Source organism: Echeneis naucrates, chromosome 14, assembly GCF_900963305.1.
Source record: "Echeneis naucrates chromosome 14, fEcheNa1.1, whole genome shotgun sequence".
Taxonomy (NCBI): Eukaryota; Metazoa; Chordata; class Actinopteri; order Carangiformes; family Echeneidae; genus Echeneis; species Echeneis naucrates.
Genome location: NC_042524.1, coordinates 16928842 through 16949525, shown reverse-complemented (window position 1 = coordinate 16949525; position 20684 = coordinate 16928842). Strand labels below are relative to the sequence as shown.

At 40.9% G+C, this 20684-nt stretch overlaps 2 protein-coding genes across 4 annotated transcripts in view; one reads left to right on the top strand and one right to left on the bottom strand.

Moving 5' to 3' along the window:
• The window catches only part of camkk1a (calcium/calmodulin-dependent protein kinase kinase 1, alpha a), a 51565-nt gene extending 44935 nt beyond the window's left edge, over positions 1-6630 (top strand). The window contains exons 14-17 of one of the 2 annotated variants that reach the window (XM_029518647.1): positions 887-1015; positions 2086-2189; positions 3505-3552; positions 3887-6630. In XM_029518647.1, the coding sequence (XP_029374507.1) occupies positions 887-1015; positions 2086-2189; positions 3505-3552; positions 3887-3956 (351 nt within the window). In that variant the 3' untranslated portion in view covers positions 3957-6630. The remainder of the gene's footprint in view (positions 1-886; positions 1016-2085; positions 2190-3504; positions 3553-3886) is intronic. The other variant, XM_029518648.1, reaches the window with a different exon arrangement.
• Positions 6631-7745: 1115 nt separating this feature from the next.
• p2rx1 (purinergic receptor P2X, ligand-gated ion channel, 1) lies at positions 7746-19681 on the bottom strand. 2 transcript variants are annotated; one of them, XM_029518649.1, is made up of 13 exons: positions 19292-19681; positions 15430-15574; positions 13028-13099; positions 12628-12697; positions 11389-11476; positions 11124-11204; positions 10715-10856; positions 10428-10573; positions 9406-9496; positions 9254-9319; positions 9060-9155; positions 8400-8444; positions 7746-8301 (listed from the first exon to the last, which is right to left on the bottom strand). In XM_029518649.1, exons 1-13 carry the CDS (start codon positions 19426-19428, stop codon positions 8296-8298), a joined length of 1185 nt encoding a protein of 394 aa, XP_029374509.1. In that variant the 5' UTR covers positions 19429-19681; the 3' UTR covers positions 7746-8295. The 2 variants fall into 2 exon arrangements, with proteins under 2 accessions (XP_029374509.1, XP_029374510.1); XM_029518650.1 differs by having other exon boundaries at positions 12640-12697.
• Between the last annotated feature and the right edge of the window lie 1003 nt (positions 19682-20684).

The following is a 20684-nucleotide window of genomic DNA, read 5'->3' as shown; positions in this document are numbered from 1 at the left end:
ATAAACGCACGCAAGCTCATCTTTTGGTTCTTGGTTTTTTCATCCCCTGAATCAATAATTACATGCAATGGGACACTCTGCTGTCACTGGAAAGTTCCAGTTTTGTTGTAACACTTTAACTAAATGCTATTTAAATGTAATTCATTTGAAGCGGCATCACTTTTTTAGCCCTACGCCACACTGTGTACTGTCCAATGTTGTTGCTGTCAGTTTAGTACAGCAAACTGTGGTTTTTATTCATTTATTGCGTTAAAAATGTATTTGATGCCTTTGAAGTCAGTTACCCAGACGGCATGTGAACACACATCTCTGGAGATTCTCTGTATGTTTCATACAGTCGGCAAATACAGTGAAAGGCCAATAAAGGCTCATACTAATGAGTATGAATACATCTGTGAGCCATTACACTGTTCCTTCATTATGATGTACACAGGCACTGGAGCTCAGCTTAAATCAGTCCCTGATTCACCGTTACACCATCCAAGGCACCACATTATGACACAAATTTCAGAACATTTATTCCTGTCAACTATAATTCGCTAAAATGGTGTCTGAGGGAGTCTGGGAATAGTTGTCAGGAGTATGACATGCTTTTAAAAATGTACCTCTCTACTTTAGGAAGGAGATGAAGATTGGAGTTAGGAAATACTCATGATTACAGAATTCTTTGCATAAGATTTGACAATAAAACTTCTAAAATATGTGCAGCATTAGAATACAAATCAATGGGATGAATAAGGAAATAACGCAGGTGGAAAAAATCAAATTGTGCCCATTCACTTTGATGAAACGTGACTTTGACGGACACTGGGTATATATGTAAAATACGTGTGTGTGTGTATATATATGTGCATATGATGTCATGTCTGTGTGTATGTGTGTCCAGATTGACCAGTGGGTAACCCAGGGCAGCACCGACCCCTTGCCTCTGGAGGAAGAGCACTGCTCTGTGGTGGAGGTCACAGAGGAGGACATCCAGAATTCAGTGAAGTTTGTCCCCAGCCTCTCTGCAGTGGTAAGAATCACTGAGCATCTTCTCCATTCAGCAGCACTCGGAGCGGCTGCTCAACACCTGAGTTTTCCTGTTAACAGTAATTGTGACAAAATAATGGGCAGAACAGAGACCAAGGGAAATAATCTTTTTACATTTCAGCCTTTTTATTCAGTGCTAGCTTGTGTCTTTTTGTTGTTAAGTAAAAAAGATTCTTTGATGCCCCAGTTAGAATAGTGTGCATTCCTTGACTTTTTTTTTTTTTTTTTTTGGTTCACAGAACAATACAGTTCTGGTGTTATTCACACAAACTAATCCAGCCACTGCAATAAGCCATTTTCACTGCGTGACTCCCATCAGTGCAGTAAAGTTGCATTTAATTGGAGATTTGCTCTTATAGAGGTAAAGGCATGTCCAGTGTCACAGAGAAATAAGTGGCGTTACATTCTGGAGGTGAGTCAGCGTGCAGCTCTTACTGCATGGTTGTGATCGAAAAAACTGACCATACGCTAGTCCAGGCAGTTCACATGACATGGAGTTCTGGCAAAGTGTAATTGATAGAAACTGTGTGAGTAACACCATCAAGGAAATACTACAAATGAACTTAAGGATCTTATTTCCAGATGTTTGCAGATGACAGTGCTTCTCTTTATTATTACAAGTATAACAGTGTGATAGCTTTTCTGTCCAAATCAGTCTGCACCTCGGCCTTTGGTCAGATACAGGTCACCCTCTGCAGCTCTATAATATATCAGGCTGATCACAAAAGCATTGATAATACACACGGCGACACAGCTGTCTGACAGTTTTCCCTCAAAGCCTTTTCATCGGCGGGCTCTGTAAGATCACTGCATGCAGAAAGAGAGTGATGAACTTTGCACAAGAAAGCGTTCCCTTTTTTTAGACATTGAACATTATATACTGTGGGGATTTTTGCAGTTTATGGCACAAATACATCATGCTGATTGCCCCCTAGAGCTCAGGCATTCTGTTTTACTCGTCTCACAATGACATTGCAAGGCAATCCATCTACTCTTTGTGCGCAACCACAAGCTCCTCAGTTGTCATTTGTGGCCCGCCTGTGTTTTTTGCAGATCTTGGTAAAAGCTATGCTGCGGAAGCGCTCCTTCAGCAACCCCTTCGAATGTCCAAGCAGGCGGGAGGAGAGATCTATGTCTGCGCCGGGCAGCCTGCTGATGTAAGCACACACACACACACACACACAGTCAGTTAGCCTGGCATGTCCACACCGCTCTACCGCCCTTAACGGTTGCATATTTTGCGGAGATTGCTGGAGGTTGTCACTCAGATTGATACTTCCCACCCGTCTCCTCTTTCTGCTGTATCAGGTTAACTAGCACTCATTTTGGCGACAGCAGCTGCTGCTTTGTGTTGCCATAGCACCATAATTCATTGTTTCACTGTATGTGGAGCTTACAGCTTCTCTGAGTGTTTCTTCGTGTGTTGCTTTCAGTTTTGAAGGGTACAAAGATCCATCATGATACAGAGCCACCAGAACCTCAGGCTGACCTTGGATTTTCTGTTACAGGGATTGAAAGTAATACTCTTGTCCCATCATGCATATATATTATACATACAGCCAAGGGCAGATTAGAGCATCTGTAGGTCCCTGCTCTACTGTAGGCACCCATGGGACAGTAATCTACATCCTGGATCCAGCAGACTATCACAAAGCTGGACCACTGTAGGAATGTGGAACAGACTTTAATCTCCCATTGTGGGGAATTTTTTTATTTCTTTATTTTATGATTTCTTGTCTATGTAGGTCGAGGCTTCTCCTGTTACAGTGTAGGCAGCTAGTGCTCAAAGCTGCCATCTAAGGTAAAGGTGTTTTCATTGGACGTGGATGTTTGAGGAAACATTGCCCCCTGCTGGGAAATTTAAAAAAAACGTTGTATTGAACAACTTCCTTTTTGTCACGGAACACAACGGGAGTAATGGGTAATGTGGCGTTTGCTGAGAGCAGCCTTGTGAGAGGAGGTCTGACAATCTCACCGACAATCCTCTTTTTAGGCTTATTGTGCAAAAGTTTTAGGGCATTAAAATAGCAGCGACCAATATTTATTTATTGTAATTTATTTAGCATGTTCTCCCCTTGCCTGTGTGCGTTTCCTCCAGGTACTCTGGGTGCCTCCCACACCCAGATTATTTGGTGGCTTTTAATTGCCTGTAGGTGCGAGTGTGAATGTTTGTTTGACCTATTCGTCCAGACCGGTAGCTCCAGCACCTCTCGGGACCCTGATGCTTGAAAATGAATCTAGAGTTATTCAGTTTCAATCAATCAATGTGAGGCTGGAAGTTTTTTTTTTAACTGAAGCATTTGATTGGTAATCAAAGTGGTCAGTCTTGACTGGCAATCTCAGCACTAACACTGAAATGTAAATGACTGGCGGCGGAGTGTGCCATCTCCACCAGCAACCATGTCTTTTGACCTCCTGCTCTTTTCCCCTCTCACCTTTGACCTCTCCATCTTTTCTCCCACTCTTCTGCAGGGACTCGTGGCCTTTCCGGCCCTCTTTAAAACTTCACCCCTCTCTCAGGTAACACTGTCCAACCACCGCGCCAACCATCATCTTAGACTCCTAAACTCCTGCTTATCCCCATCATGAGATGAATAAGTGCTTCCCCAGCTGTCATTCCAGAGCATTTTGTCATCTCCCTGCCACCTGCCATTCAAATGCTGTGCCACATGGATTTTATAACGAAAGAGGGGCATTCACTTCTCTGAATGTGCTGCATTTGGAGCCTAAGCTTTCAATAGTGTGATCATTTTAGAACTGTGCTCACTGCCGGTGTCCAGCTAGAAATTATTGGTTAAAAAATGATGACATTCACTAGTTTCTTTTTCTTTCTCTCTCTTAATCCTTCTTACAGAAAATGCAGTACCGGAGATGGCCCTCGAGAGGGAGAGCTGGAGGACCTGCACGAAGACGAGCCCTCTTGAGTTTGCCATTGACAGAAATTTGGCTTAAACTCTGTCCCTTTTATGTCCCATTGTTTAAACCGATGTGCGCTCATCCCTTCATCAACACATCACCTTCAATCTAACCAGTACAGACTTCTCCTTCTGCACATGAAGAGAACTCCTGAGGTTTCAGTTTGATCTGCTACTCATATTTACAGTCAGACTGGCTTTGACTTTTACTTTGTTACAGCAGTTCCCCCCCCAAAATTTCCTTGTTCCCTGTGGAGTTTCTGCTGGGTTTGTCTTACCTGCTCAACCACTCAGTGGCATCTATGAACCAATTTAAGGAACCCTGCCAAACCTGTAGATTATCAAGTTTGTGGCGTGCTGCAGGAAGAGATGAGAACATGTTTGTCAGCTGGCACTTCAACTGTCCCACAGTTCAGCTGTGTGCATGGTGAATATTTATGTCTTTCCAACAGCCACCTTTTACAGTCAGAGCCAGCCCGATGAAGAGAAAAGAAACTCCTCATCCAACGCCAATCACCGATTTCAGGCTATGAATGACACTATGTTTTCTCTTCAGCGGGATTACACGACTTTTGATTTCTGATTAGTCATTTTAATATTGTATAGAGATGTCTTCAGCGCTAACATCTTACAGCGCTTTTGTATATGTGCCATCCATAGCTTTTATTTTGGAGCGAGGTTATGAAGTGCTTAAACAGAAAGGGAAGTGGCTTTGTTACGCTTGGGACTTTTTTGAACGTTACATTCCTGCTGTGTGATGTGTAATTATTATATTTTTTGTTAGAAGTAACCTCCCACTTCTCCTCCTCAGATTTGCATTGTTTGTCTGATGATTTTGGTTCTCTAACGGTGTCTCTTTCCTTCCATGCCACACTGCACTGTTCGGTCTTTGTGACAGAAATTGGAAGTGAATGTTGTTTTATGGTGAATGTGAGCAGACTAAAAAAAGGACTATACTTAACTTATCCATCTTTCAGTTCACGTCACATTTGAATTTATTACACAGCAATCATGGTTGCAGAACTGATTTAAAAGCATAAATAATCCCGTTGCCCACATTCAGCATCAGTGAGCGCTCTTGCAAATGAAATTGAATCAGCTTGCGCAGTTTTATCTGAAGAATGGGACTGTACACACATTTTTTGGATGGGAACAGATGACAGAAGCCCACGTTCATATTTTAAGAGTCTTTTACAGGATTTATTTTAAAAAAGAGATAAGTGGGACTGAAAAAATGGCGCATATAATGTGCAAACTATCCTGACTCTGAATTTGTTTTACTAATGTCTAATATATATAAATATAAGTGTCTTCTTGCTATCTTTACACTAAATTTGGAAATGATCATTCTTTTATGCTAAAGTTGAATTGCGCGACAGGATCTTAAAGACTTTTGTCATTTTAGTTAATGTTTGCAGTTGTTCCTACCAAAAGCTGTACATATTTTTACTCAAGGTTAGGGTCCAAATTAAGGTTACAGCTGTACTGGATTATATAATGTTGAAATTCCACTGTAATTACTGGAGAGCCTGTAGTAACTTTGACCTTTGAACAAACCCAGTCAGACATTTGAACGGCTGAATACTGCTGGCATTATGGACAAATGAAAAACAGTGAATGAGCATTTTTTTGTGATAAAAGTCCCTTGTTGCATTGTCTAAGCCAACTCAACTCAATGAGGTCATTCCTGCCTCCACATCAGCTCTACCTAAGATAGATGTTTATAGAACTCCATTTGGATGCTTTCCTCCTCTTTTGCCGGGTTGGCGTGCTAATCCCATCAATGAAAGCATGCTTCCCTGGCAGAGAGCTCAGATCTTTTCACTGTCATGATTATGCCCAAGCCATCGCCAGCAACAACAAAAACAACGGATCCATTCTGATCCTTTTTTTTTTTTTTACTCCATTAATCTTGCCCTCAGTATCCTGGAGGACACTGACTGATGATAGATAAGTGGAATCGGTGTTCATTTTCCCAGAGGCATCAAATTCATTGAAAAAAATCAAAACTTTCTTATCAAGCGGGAGAATGTAGAGCTTTTCTTGATTTTATTCTTCAGGAAAGTATTTCTTTTCTGTAAATATTTGTATAGGATAAAATTATGTCTAAATGTCTATAATGTCTTGTACGTGCAATTAAGGGTTGTGGACATCAATTTGATGATTGTTGTGTTTGTTTTCTCTGTGATTAGGGTTACACAAGTGAAGTACTGAGGTCTGTTTTCCAGAGTAACCTTCACTGAAGGGCTGATTGAACCAAAAAGTATGAAATGGCGTGTTGTCTTTTATTTGCTTTAAGGCTGTTTTAACGCTCATTCTTATCATAAGGTGTTGCCAGCTTTACATTTTATGTGTTTGTACAGATATTTTGTCAGTGACAGATGTGCAATATTGTCAGCGTCCCAGTCATCGGTGCATAACTGGCTCGTTCCCCTGCTGTCAGAGCCTTTGGTCCACCCTTGTGTTTCAACTGTCCTTGTTAAAGCTAAGCTAAAACAGTTGCACTTTGACACTTACAAATGTATATTGAAATTATTGTGATTCCCTATAACCCTACATACATAAGCCAGCCACAACACATTGTGCAGTTAATGAGCAAGAGAGAAAAAAAAAAAAAAATAAATAAAGGTCCACTTGTAAAAGACCATGTTTACTGTGCATCAGTATGATCTCACGGTGTCGTGCGCTTTTTGAGACATTATTCTTTGCGTTTGACCTGCATGTCAGAGCATTGCTGTTTTTTACCTCCTTAACTTTACATTTAACAGTAAATAATTCTGCTGGCTGTGTTGAAATGCTGTAATTGCAATCCCAAATCGTGATTTTGAAAGGCTGTCTTTGTTGTGCATATATATCTATATGATGTCAGAATGGGTGGAGCAGCAAACATGTTTTACTGCTGGAATGATGCAAAAGGCTAAAACACTGTAAAACTCAGCATTAGCTCTCTTTCTCTTAGCACTCAGCATGTGCATATTTAACAGTTTAAGCTATTTTATATTAATTATTACCTCAAGAAACCATGAATAACATTTTGTGGAAAATTAAACTATGGGCTGTAAAAGACCTGGTCCAGAATACATACAATTTATAGTGTTTTATGTTTTTGTCGTGTTGTTTGGAATTACTGAACTGAATCAGCTGATTGAGTCAACTAAATAAAATATGTGACAGCGACAGAAAATCCTGTTTCAAAAACTTTAATACTTACAATACCCATACATTTCTCATCCCTACTTGCTGCAGGTCCCTCAATGCAGAACACAGGTGTTTGTGGTGCAATCTTGGCAGACTTTGCAGATTTGAAATTCTTAGCAGCGTGACAGCAGTGAAACACAGTAGAAAAACAAATGGGGTCCTGTTTCATCCCAGAAAGTGAGCGACTGGACTCATTTGTCATGATTTCAGGTCAGTACTCTAGCCAAAGAAGGAGGGGGAGGAGTGTGGGTCTGTACATAATACTAAGTCACGGATGACTCTGATTGCTGCTGTGTATCGCACGTGACTTTCCTGATGTGTGTTCAAGGTGCCTGCTGTTTCTGTGTTCCCGGATGGCTGTCTTGTCTTGTCCTGTGCATTTTTCTGAATGCAGTCACTCGCCCATATTAAAACAGACGCATGGCAAATCCCTATGGAATGCAGTTGTTACCATGTAAATATGTACCAATATATAAAGAAGCTATTTTTTGCATGCTTTTTGTACACGTACACATAATCAGACTAATAAAGGAAGAAAATTTGAATCCCTTTGCTAATGTGTTGGTATTCTTCTTTGAGAATGAGACAAATGAGCATGTATATTGCTGTACATCTTTTATTGAACCCGGTTGTTAATCACTAAGTGCACAAGAGGGAAGCACTGTGACAGTGGCACATCCAACGCCATGTGTGTGAATCTTGATGAAACAAAAACAGTGCCAGAGGTAATGGATGACACACAGAGGAGTTGTGTATACACAAAGAGCACTCAAGAACGAGAAATGTTCTTTCACCCTTACAGATAAGGAAACATTTAGGAGATGGAGGTTATGCCTAGAATTTGCAAACAAAAGCAAACCGAGCGACACCCAAAAGAGTACACATAAATCTGAGGTACGCCATCACAAGCAAGAGTCACAGTCACAAGTCACTTTTTGGGGAGATGGGGTGGTATTGGGGTTATGAGATGCTGCAGGAGAGCCACGAGAAATCAGCATTGTCACTCGAGACTGTCCTTTTTCGCCCTGCGTTCCATCTCATCACATTTATAGTGTCAATGTGCGTTTTGTCTTCCAGGGTCTGGTGCGGGACTCCGATGCAGAACAGCTTCAAAGCAGCATGGCCAATGGCTTCAAGGTTCGTCCCCAGGTCACTTCTACACAAGAATAGCAGATGAAGCAACTAGCCATAAAAAAGATACGAGCAAATGGGTTTTATTCATCAATCAAGAACATACATATATGAATCTCTTACCTTAGATAACTCAGTCTCAATGCTACCTGCCTCTGAGTCAGGATCCTACAAAATAAGAGTCAATAAAAGTCAGTCCAGGCCAGGAGCCATTTAGACCTCTCAGGTAATGTGTCACGGGACACTTCATCATCACGACAGAACAAAAAAACGAAACAAAACTGTACTGTCTACACCGCAACAGGCACTCACATTGGACTGGTCAATGCCTCGGGCTCGTCTTGCATTTGCTCCAAAGTTTAATAGACACTCATGTCTAAACCATGGGAAACCTGACATGCTGTAAAATGTTCTGCCTTTTTTCAGTTGTAGAGGGAAGCTGTCTGAGTTCAGTCGGAAGAGATCTCATCTTATATCAGATAAATGGCTGTACCATGCCATAGTTGATCTGTGCTCACAAATGTTATGGGAATAAACACAGTATTAATCTGACAGCTGCTGAAGTTTACCAATGTTGCCTGCTCACGTGGTTAATATTGCTGGGTTGTAACGCTCAGTTCTCCACAAAACCCGAAAACCACCTGAGAGATGTTCGGGGAGAGGCCCATACCTGTGCTATGTCAGTCAGCTTAAATACCTCACTGCCTCCACGTTGTGTTCGGGTGGATTACAGAAGAATTTACATTTGGCAATCAGTCTTTATAGAGACAGAGAGCATCTTACCTTTGCATATGTATTTGTATTTTTGAATTTCATGTGCTTGTAAAATTCTCTTTTTGGAAGCAAATACAACAGCACCAAGTCACATACCACAGTTGCCTGAAAAAAAAAGAAAAAGAAAAAATATGTATTTTAAAAGCAAGAGGTTCCACTTAAAGGTAATAACAATTGCAGGTATGAATTTGACTTCTACATACCACTCCAAAAATGCCCACTCCAGAGCCTATAGCTGTCAACGTTGGAATGATGTCAAATTTTCTTGCCTGTGAGGGAAAGATTGACAGCTGTGTAGTACCATTCGCCAGGCATTTATTTGTTAAAAATGCCAATATTCACATGCAGTGCTTACCAGTGACTGCACAATGATATCAACTCTGATCCCAAACACTTTGTAAAGGGTTCTTTTCTGAACACTGTTCTCCATGTAATGTCTTGCATACCTGAAATATGTCACATACAATATTTGAGGAGAGCATTTGGAAAATATTAGACATTATATCTTGTCACGAACAACTGTGGAACATTGGAAATCTCAAAAATGATACATTTCACATCCTCTTTCTAAATTGTCCACTTAAAGAAGATTCACTTCATTCTTTGATGGCAGTATATTGAAGACTACCCATGTAAATATTGTGAACATTTAGCACTGCTATGATAAAAACTGTAGGACACATTATGAACGAGCGCGCTGGGCTCCGAACGCAAGGGATGGTTTGAGACAAATCTCAGCAGCTGCACTGAGCTGTTTTACTGGGACCGAGTAAACATTGTAAACTTCAGGCTCTCTGCACTCGGCCTGAACTCAACAGACCTGAAGCAGAGCTAACGCTTCATGGGAAATGAAGTGGGGACGAAAAAAAGTACAGAAAATGCCGCTTATGGCGACAATATATCAACATGGGAATCATCAGCCAGAAGCATCAGATGACTAAATAACAGGGCCCCCGGAGCGGGACAAAACTGCCCTTCACTTCGGTCAGTATGCTTTTCCACTCAGAATTATTCATTGGACATGAAGTGGCAGTCAGAACGTGGTTATCTTAACTTAACGATTTCCTCCCAGCTGCTCTAAAGCTCAATAACTCATTCTTTTTATATTTAATTTAATCCACACACAAAAGAGTTTTTGTGGTCTCATAATATCAATAAAAGGCTTCCCCAGCCCTCATGCAAAGCCACACTAAGCTAAGATAAGGTAAGCTAACAAACCGCCACCTCCATCTTAACCTTCAAGAGCACAAAGAGCTATCAATCTTCTCATGTCACTCTCAGCTGAATGAAAACATTTTTCTCTGAATGTCAAACTACAGCTAGGATCTAGATCCTGCTCTTCACTGCAGACTGTGTCATTGCAGTACATCTACACACCTGAAGTTGTATCCCACTGATGCTTTGGCTTTGTCAGTCTCTGCAGGGTTCCCATACAGACCATGGAATGTGTACTTTGGTTTACAGTGTTTTAAATGCAGATCAAAGTTACATGTCCAGTCCACCACAATGCCAATGGCTCCTCCCTGCACAGACAAGCACATAATACATCATATAAGCCCCCGTCACCGCAGCAGGAACACAAGAAACAAGTCACATCAAATAAACAATAGATGCGCAGCTAGAAATGGAATAGAAATCTTTCATGTCTCGTGCAGTGAACTCACCACTCGGGCTATTGTTTCAAAATTAAAGCCAGAGAGTTTAACTATGTCTCCCAGTCTGAATATTGGACACAGCGGAGCGTCCTCTGGATCATGAAGGCATTTACCGATGTATGAGGAATTAATACCTTCCACCAAATTACTCCTGAAAGCACAATTAGGTGTTAGAAAGATTCTGTTTGCTTGCATGTAATGAAAATGGACAATACTTGAATGAATGAAAGACGTGCTAACGCAGCAGAGCATTTTGCTTGTTTGCTTCTACCAACAACATATGTTTCATTTATCATAATCCACCTGTTGTATCCTCATATTTTCAAAATCAAATTAATTGTATTTATTTATCTAAATCTGGCCACACCTGTAGTACCTGCTGAGCTAAATTTAAATTGACATGAATGAGCTCCATTACCTTGTGACGTCAAATAAGGGGAAAGTTACAGAGTTTTTGATGAACAGAGTGTAGTTCTCTGCTGACATCAGCAAAGGAGGACTGGAATGAAAAAGGGGAGAGGATCGAATGTGATGTTGATGAACATACTGCATAAATAAACACAGATTCTGTGCGTCCTGAAGAGACAATTATTTTAGGCAGAGAATCACTATGAATTGAAATTGCAGATGCATTACAAGGCGGCGCCAGCGTGCAATATGAATAATTCAGGGTCTCCACATACTCTGGTATGTTGTGATCATCCTCAACAGGGCACCAGGCCAGCACCTCACAGGTCTTAGTGCGATTCGCACAGACCCCCGTCATTTGCCCTTGAAATGGAAACATGGAGTTAATCAGCGAGATCCAACTGAAACTGGAGCAAATGTGATTCCAGCAGCAAAAAGAGGACCGAGTTAAAACATTAAAGCTGTTCTAAACATTCACTTCCTCCGTTATCTTGGATTAGCATCATAGGCAGCAAGCAGAAACTCAAGCAAAGAGAACGCTGACATTTCCATTTCCCTTATCTTGTCCTGAACTTAACACATACAACTTCACTCCATGTGAGTAGTCTTGTTGGTATCAGCCTCTCTCCTAATGTTGAGTCCACAGACACTCCTCCAGCAGGCGCTTGGTCACTCGGCTTCAGTCGCTGACCTTTCGCCACAGCCTGCTGTGTTTAGCTGCAAGGACGCCCCCGTCTTTGCTTGTCTACAAGCATAGAGGCAGTATGGTGCCTCTAAAGAGACACTGGCACCTAAAGGTGAATTTGATTGGTGTAAAACAGACAGATCTAAAGCTTTGGCTGGCACTGGTCTTATTGAAGGTGATGTGGAACACAGAGGATTGGAAAGGCTGGGGATTTGACCCTGGGACAGGAGAAAATAGATCTATGTAAGTGATCTTTGAAGTCAGCACCAGTTCTGTGTATGTTTGAAAATATAAAAAAAAAAAAAGCTGAAAGGTTATTGGATTTGGAGTCTCTGTGTACCTATATTGAGTTATTGAAACAGCTGTGCCTGTGTTTATACACAGACGTGTCTACTTGCTGATGGGTTTTACTTGCATTTCTCAGTGATCAAGTCATAATTCACAGTGTGTTTGGTGAACAGACTTAATTGTTGTCTGTTTAGTTCTTGGTGCTAGAGCAGAGTATTGAATGAATTACTATGGCAATGTTTACCTTAGTGGTGACAGTGAGGAGTCAGATCTGTCGTATTTTAGTTTCTACTGCGTGAGCCCGTTCCTCAGGAGCCACAACCCATTTTGCAAATACACTGCTCCTCCTAGCTCCCTTTGCATTGCAGCCCTATCTCTGGCCTTGGCTTTAAGAAGTTTAAGAAGGGCTTTCATCTCTGGCAAGCAAAAGAAAATACTGAAAGTTCTGAGATCTGCACTGATCTGAGTGTGGCCACCAGCAGACAGACAGCAGAGAGCGAGGACTGCTGAGGTCAGACAATGTCCGGCCATCAGGATTTACCATGTCCCGTACGTTTGAAACTCCCTTCTTCACAGTCAGCATCTGTGCTGCAGTTGTGCTTTCCTTTGAGCTGTTGTAAACATGAGACCGCGGTCAGTGTGGACACACAACTAAGGAATGTGAGTGAAAACAACACGCAAATTTTAACATACACTTTTGCCTTCATGTTGATATTACCACACAGAAACAGTGTCATCTTGAAGCCATTAAATTTAGAAAGACCTTTTTTTTTTATCAGCAATTTAACAACTAAACAATTACCCAATTACACAAACAGTCCTGGAATGAGACACAGTTTCCGTTTTCTTTTACTATTTATGGAAGTCAGAGGGAGAAAACATAGATGGAGAAAATCAGCAAGAGGGAAATGAAACCAACAAGTGGGAGCGTTTTCACAAACCTCCGGACACCTTCCCATTCTCTGACCTTCAGTTACGATGTAGTTTGTCATCACAACAAAAGATGAGTCCCCCTGTGTGAAAAAAAAATAACCTGTTGATTACTCCATTTTTCATTTCATTGCCATTAATAAACACAAAGCAGTAAATGTTATACCGTGTTTATTAGAGTAAGACTGTCAAATTTTAATCAGCTGTCTAACCCTCTGATCTGCTCCTAAAAAAAAAAAAACCCTTTCTGAAAATAATAAACTTTAGGGAATAGTTTATTTTGGTAAATGTGTTTTGTTTTCTTGCCAAGCTTTATAAATTAAGATTAATGGCCTCTCCTGTGTATATGTATTGAGCTAAAGCCAAGGGACAAAATTTGCATAAAGATCGCCAAACCGGCTCTGTCTGATTTCAGATCTGGTGTTTGGCTGGACCGTGTATGGTCATTGCGTGAAGCAAAGGACCACTGGAAACTGCTGTGAACAACTGACATCATTGTGCCATATTTGTGTTCAGCCGAATGTCTGTTCTTTTCAGCTCTGTTTGCTTCTCTGCTGCTCTCTGTGCTCACATATACAGTATTTTAACAAGCTGAAAACACAGTGAAACTCTTTTACATGTTACACATAAATGCATACATGAATATAAAAGACCAAGACTGTGCTGGGATTTCAGCTCTATTGACTTGTAAAATGGTCACTCAGGTCGAAAGTTAGAAGTGGAATATGCAATTTCTTATTTTGTCTCTCTGAGTGAAAAACATTTGCTTTGACTGAACAGAGTAGATGCAGCGAGAGAGCAGGGCTTTCTTACATAGCTTAGGAATCTTAAAGAAAGGCTCTAAATATAGTGACAAGGTGTAATATGTCCCCATATTCAAATGCCAGTTTGAAAGAGCAATATTGCAAATAGGGAAGGTTAAACTGAATAACGTAGCATTCAGCTGCCTGATGGTGGATCAGTGATCATTCGGTCAGGTAGTTACAGACATTTATGTTTTTGAGGTTGAGTCTGCTGTTGCAGGCAAATCTACTGTACCTCAAACCCCTTAACACCCAAAATGAACACACTTCATGTGTTTTTCTCAACCTGCAAAAAAACAAACAAACGTGATTTTAAAGAGGTTTAGCCAACTGGAGCCGCTGGCCACTGCTTCATTTGTACGCAGATGTGAAATTCTATCGGTTTTTCTCATCTAACTCTGTGTCAATGAAAACACCAATGAACAATTTCTCTATGGCACATCTTTGGTGCTGGGAATATTATATCTTCAGCAAAACCTTTAGCCAAGGAGTAGCCCAGCACGGAAGACACACAACACACATTAAGGTTAAACCATCTGCTGAGGTGTGTCTGCATCTTGGTCTCAGCCTCTAACTGTTGAACAGTTTTCTTTTCTCGCTTGTCTCACTGTATTAGTTTCACATTGGCCTTGACGAATGAACATTTTCCTATCATTTCACACAATTCTTTCACAGAACCACTGCTGCTCAACTGGTGTACGGCTTTATCTTTGATATTGTTATACGGGAAACAGGAACCTTTTCAAAAATATTCTTCTTTAGCACTTATGGTCATGTTCACAACATGAAACAAGGCCAATTACATTAAACTGCTCTCAAAATTAAACATCGGCACATCGAAACATTCATTAAAGCCATAAAGTCATACTTGAAGTACCGTACCAACCATTTGGGGAGTTTTCAAAGACAAAAGGAGAGATTTCAGAAAAAGACAATGGATCAAAGTTTGGGTCATTTTACAATAGTGTCCTTTTCATCTTGGTTGGGTGTATCATCCCACGCAATTACTAAACACATTCTGAATCAAACTAGGCCAACACCCACACCTCAAAGCAAACATGACAACCTCTTGTGTGTATTCTTTATTTCTTTTGTATGAATAACCAGACCAAGCAACAATTTAGGCAAACAAAGAAATATATTTGATCAATGTCTCTCTGGACGATTGTTTGCTCAGTTCTTTACAAGATACACTACACTTCAATGACTTTTGGAAAGTACAGGGACATCTTGATGTTGACAAAGCCATATTGTCATCAAGGTCATATTTACAAACCTAAAGTAACTAAACCCGTGTGTACGCCCTTCCTAGTTGCCTAGCGACTGGAACTGATATAAATGAAGACATTGAAGATGTCTTGAATGTGTCACCAAAACTTGATGTTTGTCAGAATCTGACCAGTAACCAGCATTCTTCAGCAAGCAAATGGGTTTGATGGATCTGACTCAGTCTGACATTTAATCACTCTGACAGTTTGAATCATGGACCGTAGATGTTGACTTCATGACATCTGACTCTGGCACAGATTCAGTAAATTCCCAGCGATAGTCCGGATGAAAAACAAATGTTTGGCAATTAGGTTCCTGCATACACGAAACCAGTCGCCTACCTGTGGAGGGAAGACGTAGTCGGCCACATCCCAGACTTTCTCATTTCCGCTCACATTGGTGTAGCCCTGGCCTTTCATTTTGGTGAAGACAGAGCTGACGGCAGTGTCTGTGGACTGGTAGCCTTTCTCGTAGATGAAAACCCACCTGAGAGGGACACACAAAGCATCCTGTCAGGCCTTTCAGCACCTCAGACTCCCACTCCACCCAAGCCAGGCATTTCACCCCCAAGGCAAGGGCATGTGTACAGCTGATGTTGTCACAGCAACCCCCACATGCCCGCAGCACACCTCGAGGGGTTGGCTGCAGATGCCACATCATGCTGGTTGTGCTTCATCATCTTCAGGACAAGTGAGGCATATAGAATCTTAGCTTAGAAACCCATTTCAAATATTTATTTCAAAGTGGCAACTTTTTGAAAATTAGATCGAGTAAGCTAGTGAAATTTATGATATTTTGATAGCATCTGTGGCTGGAGACAAAAACGTTAGATAGTATTTCTAAGTCATCTGAATGTTATCTGACATGTTTGTTAGGGCGACCTAATGTCAATTCTAATTTCTGAGAAAATGTTGAGATGTGTAGGTAGAATTTCAACAGTGTACTCACTTGAACGGGAAGGGAGTCTCAAGCTTTGTCTATTTTGGTACAATCTCAAATCTTATAGTTATAAATAGCATACTTCACTGTATTTAAATATTATCTTTTAAATAGCGCAGTTCATATATTTAAGCATTATATCACTTTTTACCTCTGCCATTTCTTCTCTAAAGCATTTCACCAAATAAATTATTGAGTTTAAAGAATCAGAATTGGACTGGAAGACTGGAGTTATTTGTAAGTTTGGCTGGTGTTATTACTAAGCAGATACATATTGTTATTTAACAGCAAACATTTAAACATTTAAACTTGGCTCACCTTAAGTAGTGTCAAAGTAAGAGGAGTCTTACACATGAACGCATCTGCAAGACTATATAATAGTCTATAATAAATATAATTTATGTGATTTATGGATACAATATAATAGCTTTAATATAATATTGCTATATCCATAATAGTTCTGAATATTTCCACCACAGTGTTAATAACCTATAAAGAGAACTTGGTCGCGGTTTGAAGATGTTTTTTCTTTACAGGGCAAATGGAACATACTCCAGTTTTATTCCAGTAGGAAACTGCAGTAAAGTCGAGTTGACTAATTAAGAACAAGCGCCTCAATTCTTCAACTCATAAAAGGATTTCTTTCAAGCGAAAACCATCCTCAAGTCGAGCGCAGTACTTTTTGATATCTGCAGAATGAAGCTTCTCGTTGTGTTGCCCAATCCGTGTGCATAGCCAGCAGGTTTGGGTAACAGCTGGTATGCAGTGGACAGATAATATGTACATACACAGAGAAGAATTTTATACACTGTAGGGTGTGAAAAGCAATTATCTGCTGGCAGAGAGCCTACACGGCCGGCATGTGATGCAACACACAATCATTTGTCCGTACACATTGGAAGTACCTTGCAGCAATGGATGAGACAGGACATCAACTGCAGAGTGGAATAAGGTGCACAATGAGGTGAAAGCTGCAACATCTATCAGTTAAGCAATCAAATTATGCAAGTTGGAGCTTACTCTGAAGTGGAAGTTGAGAAAAATCGAGCACATTAACAGACTAAAGAAACCCATTTAATTAAATATATAATAGAGAGACATTCAGAAATAGCGGTCTAAGTAAGATCTGTATCTGCTCCAACAGAAGGAGAGGCGAGGCACAGAGGAGGCTCCTTGATGTGCAGAGGGCTTTTTCTTCGCGCTATATTGTGCTGCTGAGATTAGTGTTGGTTTTGTGAGCACAAATTAAAATGACAAAAATCCACCTCCAGCTAATCATGGTGAAACACAACCAGTGGATTCGTATTTTTGTCAATTTGACAAGATGGGAATTCAGACATCATGGTTTCCCAAAGCTGCTGCTCTGTTTACTTAATTTAGACATTTGTTTTCAATTCATGTATAAAATAATTTTTATACAACCATTCATGTCTATACAACCAATTTTTGTCTTAAAGAATTATTTTGTAAGAGTGACAATGTTAGTATTATTTTTATTATAATAGTAGTTTTAGTAGTATATATTATAAGAAGATTGAGGAAACATTAAGCATTATTTTTCAAAAAAAATTTTTTACTTGTCTTAGTTGGAAGAATTAAAGCATTAAAATAACTACAAAATGAATTGTAGAATTCCAGACAAGACAAGCAGTGATTCACTGGTCCACCGGTTCAGCTCCTCCAGGGAGGCAGTCTAAGTGCTGCTCCTGCCTGTCAGCCTGCTGCTTCAATGCCAAAGAAGGGAATCTGGACAGTTTCATAATCAGATTTCCTCTCATGCTCATCACTGCCCAACCTTTATGTGTTCTGATGGCTGAAAAAGGTAGGCGATGGGGGTCAGGAGGCAGCAAGGCAGTTCTGTCATGCACATGGAGCCTTGATACCCAAAGAGACCCAACATTTGAAATTCAAAGCTCATCCTTTTCTTCTCTCTATCAGTGCACAGTTCAAAAACAATTATCGCAGCAGAGGATTGTCATGGTTCGATATTAAAGAAGTGATCGAAAAAAAAAAATTTTCACTCTGGAGATTGTCAAGATTAAAGCACTTTGAAGCACAAAGAGAAACCAAGCTTTCCTAACAGTGTAAATACTGTATGCTGGACGTTTTTTAATCACCCTCATCTACGCAAGAGAAAATGTTCTTGATTTTGTCTTTCTCTGATGCATCAACATTACCAGCAGAAGGTAACACATCTCTGCGCTGCTTGGCAGTGAATTGGGCAGCAGTTGATTGTTATCTGTGTTAGCATATGCCTGAGCATGTTCATCACACACAGCTCCCCAGGTTCTGCTGCTGTGAGATGCAAAGACAAAGAAAAAAAAAAAGGACACTCGCACATACACATGCACAAACCAATGAATGATGTCAATCTAACATTAAAAAAAGAAAAGATGCTGTTCTGTGAAGTGAGCTAAAATACATCTCCGTCCCTCCCTGGAAGTGAATTTCCAGAGAAAAACTCCAACATGTAAAAACAAGTGTGTGGAGGTAGGGAGATAGTGTAAGTGAGTGAGTCATTGTGAGTAAGCCAACAAGCAGGTTGATTTTTTTGCCTCCGTTTGGGAAGGGCAGATACTAACAAGCAATTGAAATTGAGCTAATATTCTTATGTGTGTTTTGCCATCACTCAATCACTCAATGTTTTTTTCCTCATGTCTCTACTTGGTATGCAGCAGTACCTAGTAAGTTAATGCGTACATGTCTTTATATTCTCTAATAATGCAGCACATGTTCAGGCCATTCGCTCATTCACTCATCTTCTACCGCTTCTCAGCTTATGGGTCCCGGGGGTTGATGGAGCCAATCCCAGCTCGCTCTAGGTGAGGGTGGGGTACAGTCTGGACAGGTCCACATACAGAGACCAACAACCACTCACACTCAGACAATTTAGAGTCACCAGTTAACCCAAACATGATGTCTTTGGACGGTGTACCTGGAACGGGGAGAACATGCAAACTCCCCGCAGAAAGGTCCCAGTCCAGGAACCAAAGCTGGTTCTTTCTTGTTGTAGGGCAACAGCGCTCAACGCTATGCTGCTGTGCTGCCCATGTAAGGGTCATGTCACTCCACATCCTGCCCAGCCATGCAGAAGTTGCGTGAATTGGCAGAGTCACTCTGAGATACCATTTCTCCATCAGCCTGGATTCCTCCATGCAAGTTTGAACATGTAAGACAATGCAAAGCCTCTCTAAAAGCAATTCTGCCTGTTGCTGCTTTGAACAGCAAAACAAAAGGAAAACTAAGTGAATATTTGGATCTTACCCGATGATGTAAACCAGGACCCCCAGCTGGATCAGACGGCACACCACTCCCACCCTCCTGTTCCTCACCAGCACTTGCCGGGGAGTCTCATACTCATAGAAAAAGTCAGAGAGAGCATTGGCGATTTTGTTCTTCATCTTCTCTCATCGGCTGACCCACAGAGAGGAGGGTCTCTCTCGTCACCCCACTCGCATTAAAAGCACCTAAACTCCAATTCCTCTTCTCCTGCTGGTTTCCTCTGCCTTATTCCTTACTGGGTGCGCTCATAAATGACGTCTGAAGCACTTCATGAGAAGTCCTGAAGTGTTGGACTTCCTCCTCTCCCCGCTGTTTTATCTCTCTCCCTCTCTCTCTTCCTCCCTCTCGCTCTCTCTCTGCCCAGGGCCACCGTCTCTTCAGTCGTTTGTGCAACTTCTCATTCACTTCATTATAGCAGCCTCTGACTCGCCAGTGCACCTCTTTCCCCTCTTTTGTTGTACGCCACATTGTATTCACTCTTGAACTGGTTGCAAGTTCAAATAGCTCAACTTGTGCCATACAAGCGCAGGACCTCCTTGTGTGTTTGTGCAATAAAACCTTATCATCGCCGCTGACACTCTCTTCCTGCATGTGAGGCAGAGATAGACAGCACATAAGCTTAACATAAACACACAGTGCATATACTTCAGTTCAGCCTATTTGCCTACTCCTGTCTCACCATTTGCAGACATTAAGCCTTCTTAGGTTTTATCATCACTTTGTTTGTGGGGGCACACTTGAGGTTTTCCCGACCCACTCTGCACTTCACTCCCCACTCTGATTTACCATGAGGTGCTCTGCATTTCTAATCTTCACCCATGGAGCCAAGGAGGGGCTAATTCCTAATCATACAGAGAGTGAACCATTTCATTTGAATGCGAATTAGTTGAAATATTACAGAAAAGGTTTTCCATTTGAAAAATGTTTTTCTCACTCGTATGCAGCACTTCCTAATCTCCAGGGATTAGTGAACGGAACATCTTATTTTGCAATCGTCTTTAAAATCTAGATCTAAATCTGGTTAAGCCTATTCCAGAAGCGAAGGAAATATACATTGGAAATTGTCACAAAATGGCCATGCCTTGATTTTAGCAGGATTATTAAATGACTGCTTTTGAAATCTCTACTCCCCTTACAATGGGCACCTAATACTACTAACGCTCTATTGTGAACAGTGAGATTAAGATTTCACACACTTAGCAATTGTCATCATTTTGTGTCATCGTTGTCAGCTTCACATGCCATTCACACTCCAATTTGTCTGGGGCACTGGGTCTGAGCTTTCTACATCATTTACACTCTAAATTAGAGGAGCATGTATTCCATGTAGTGCTCTATTTAGTATAGGTTCGATAGCTATCCTACACGTGTAGGC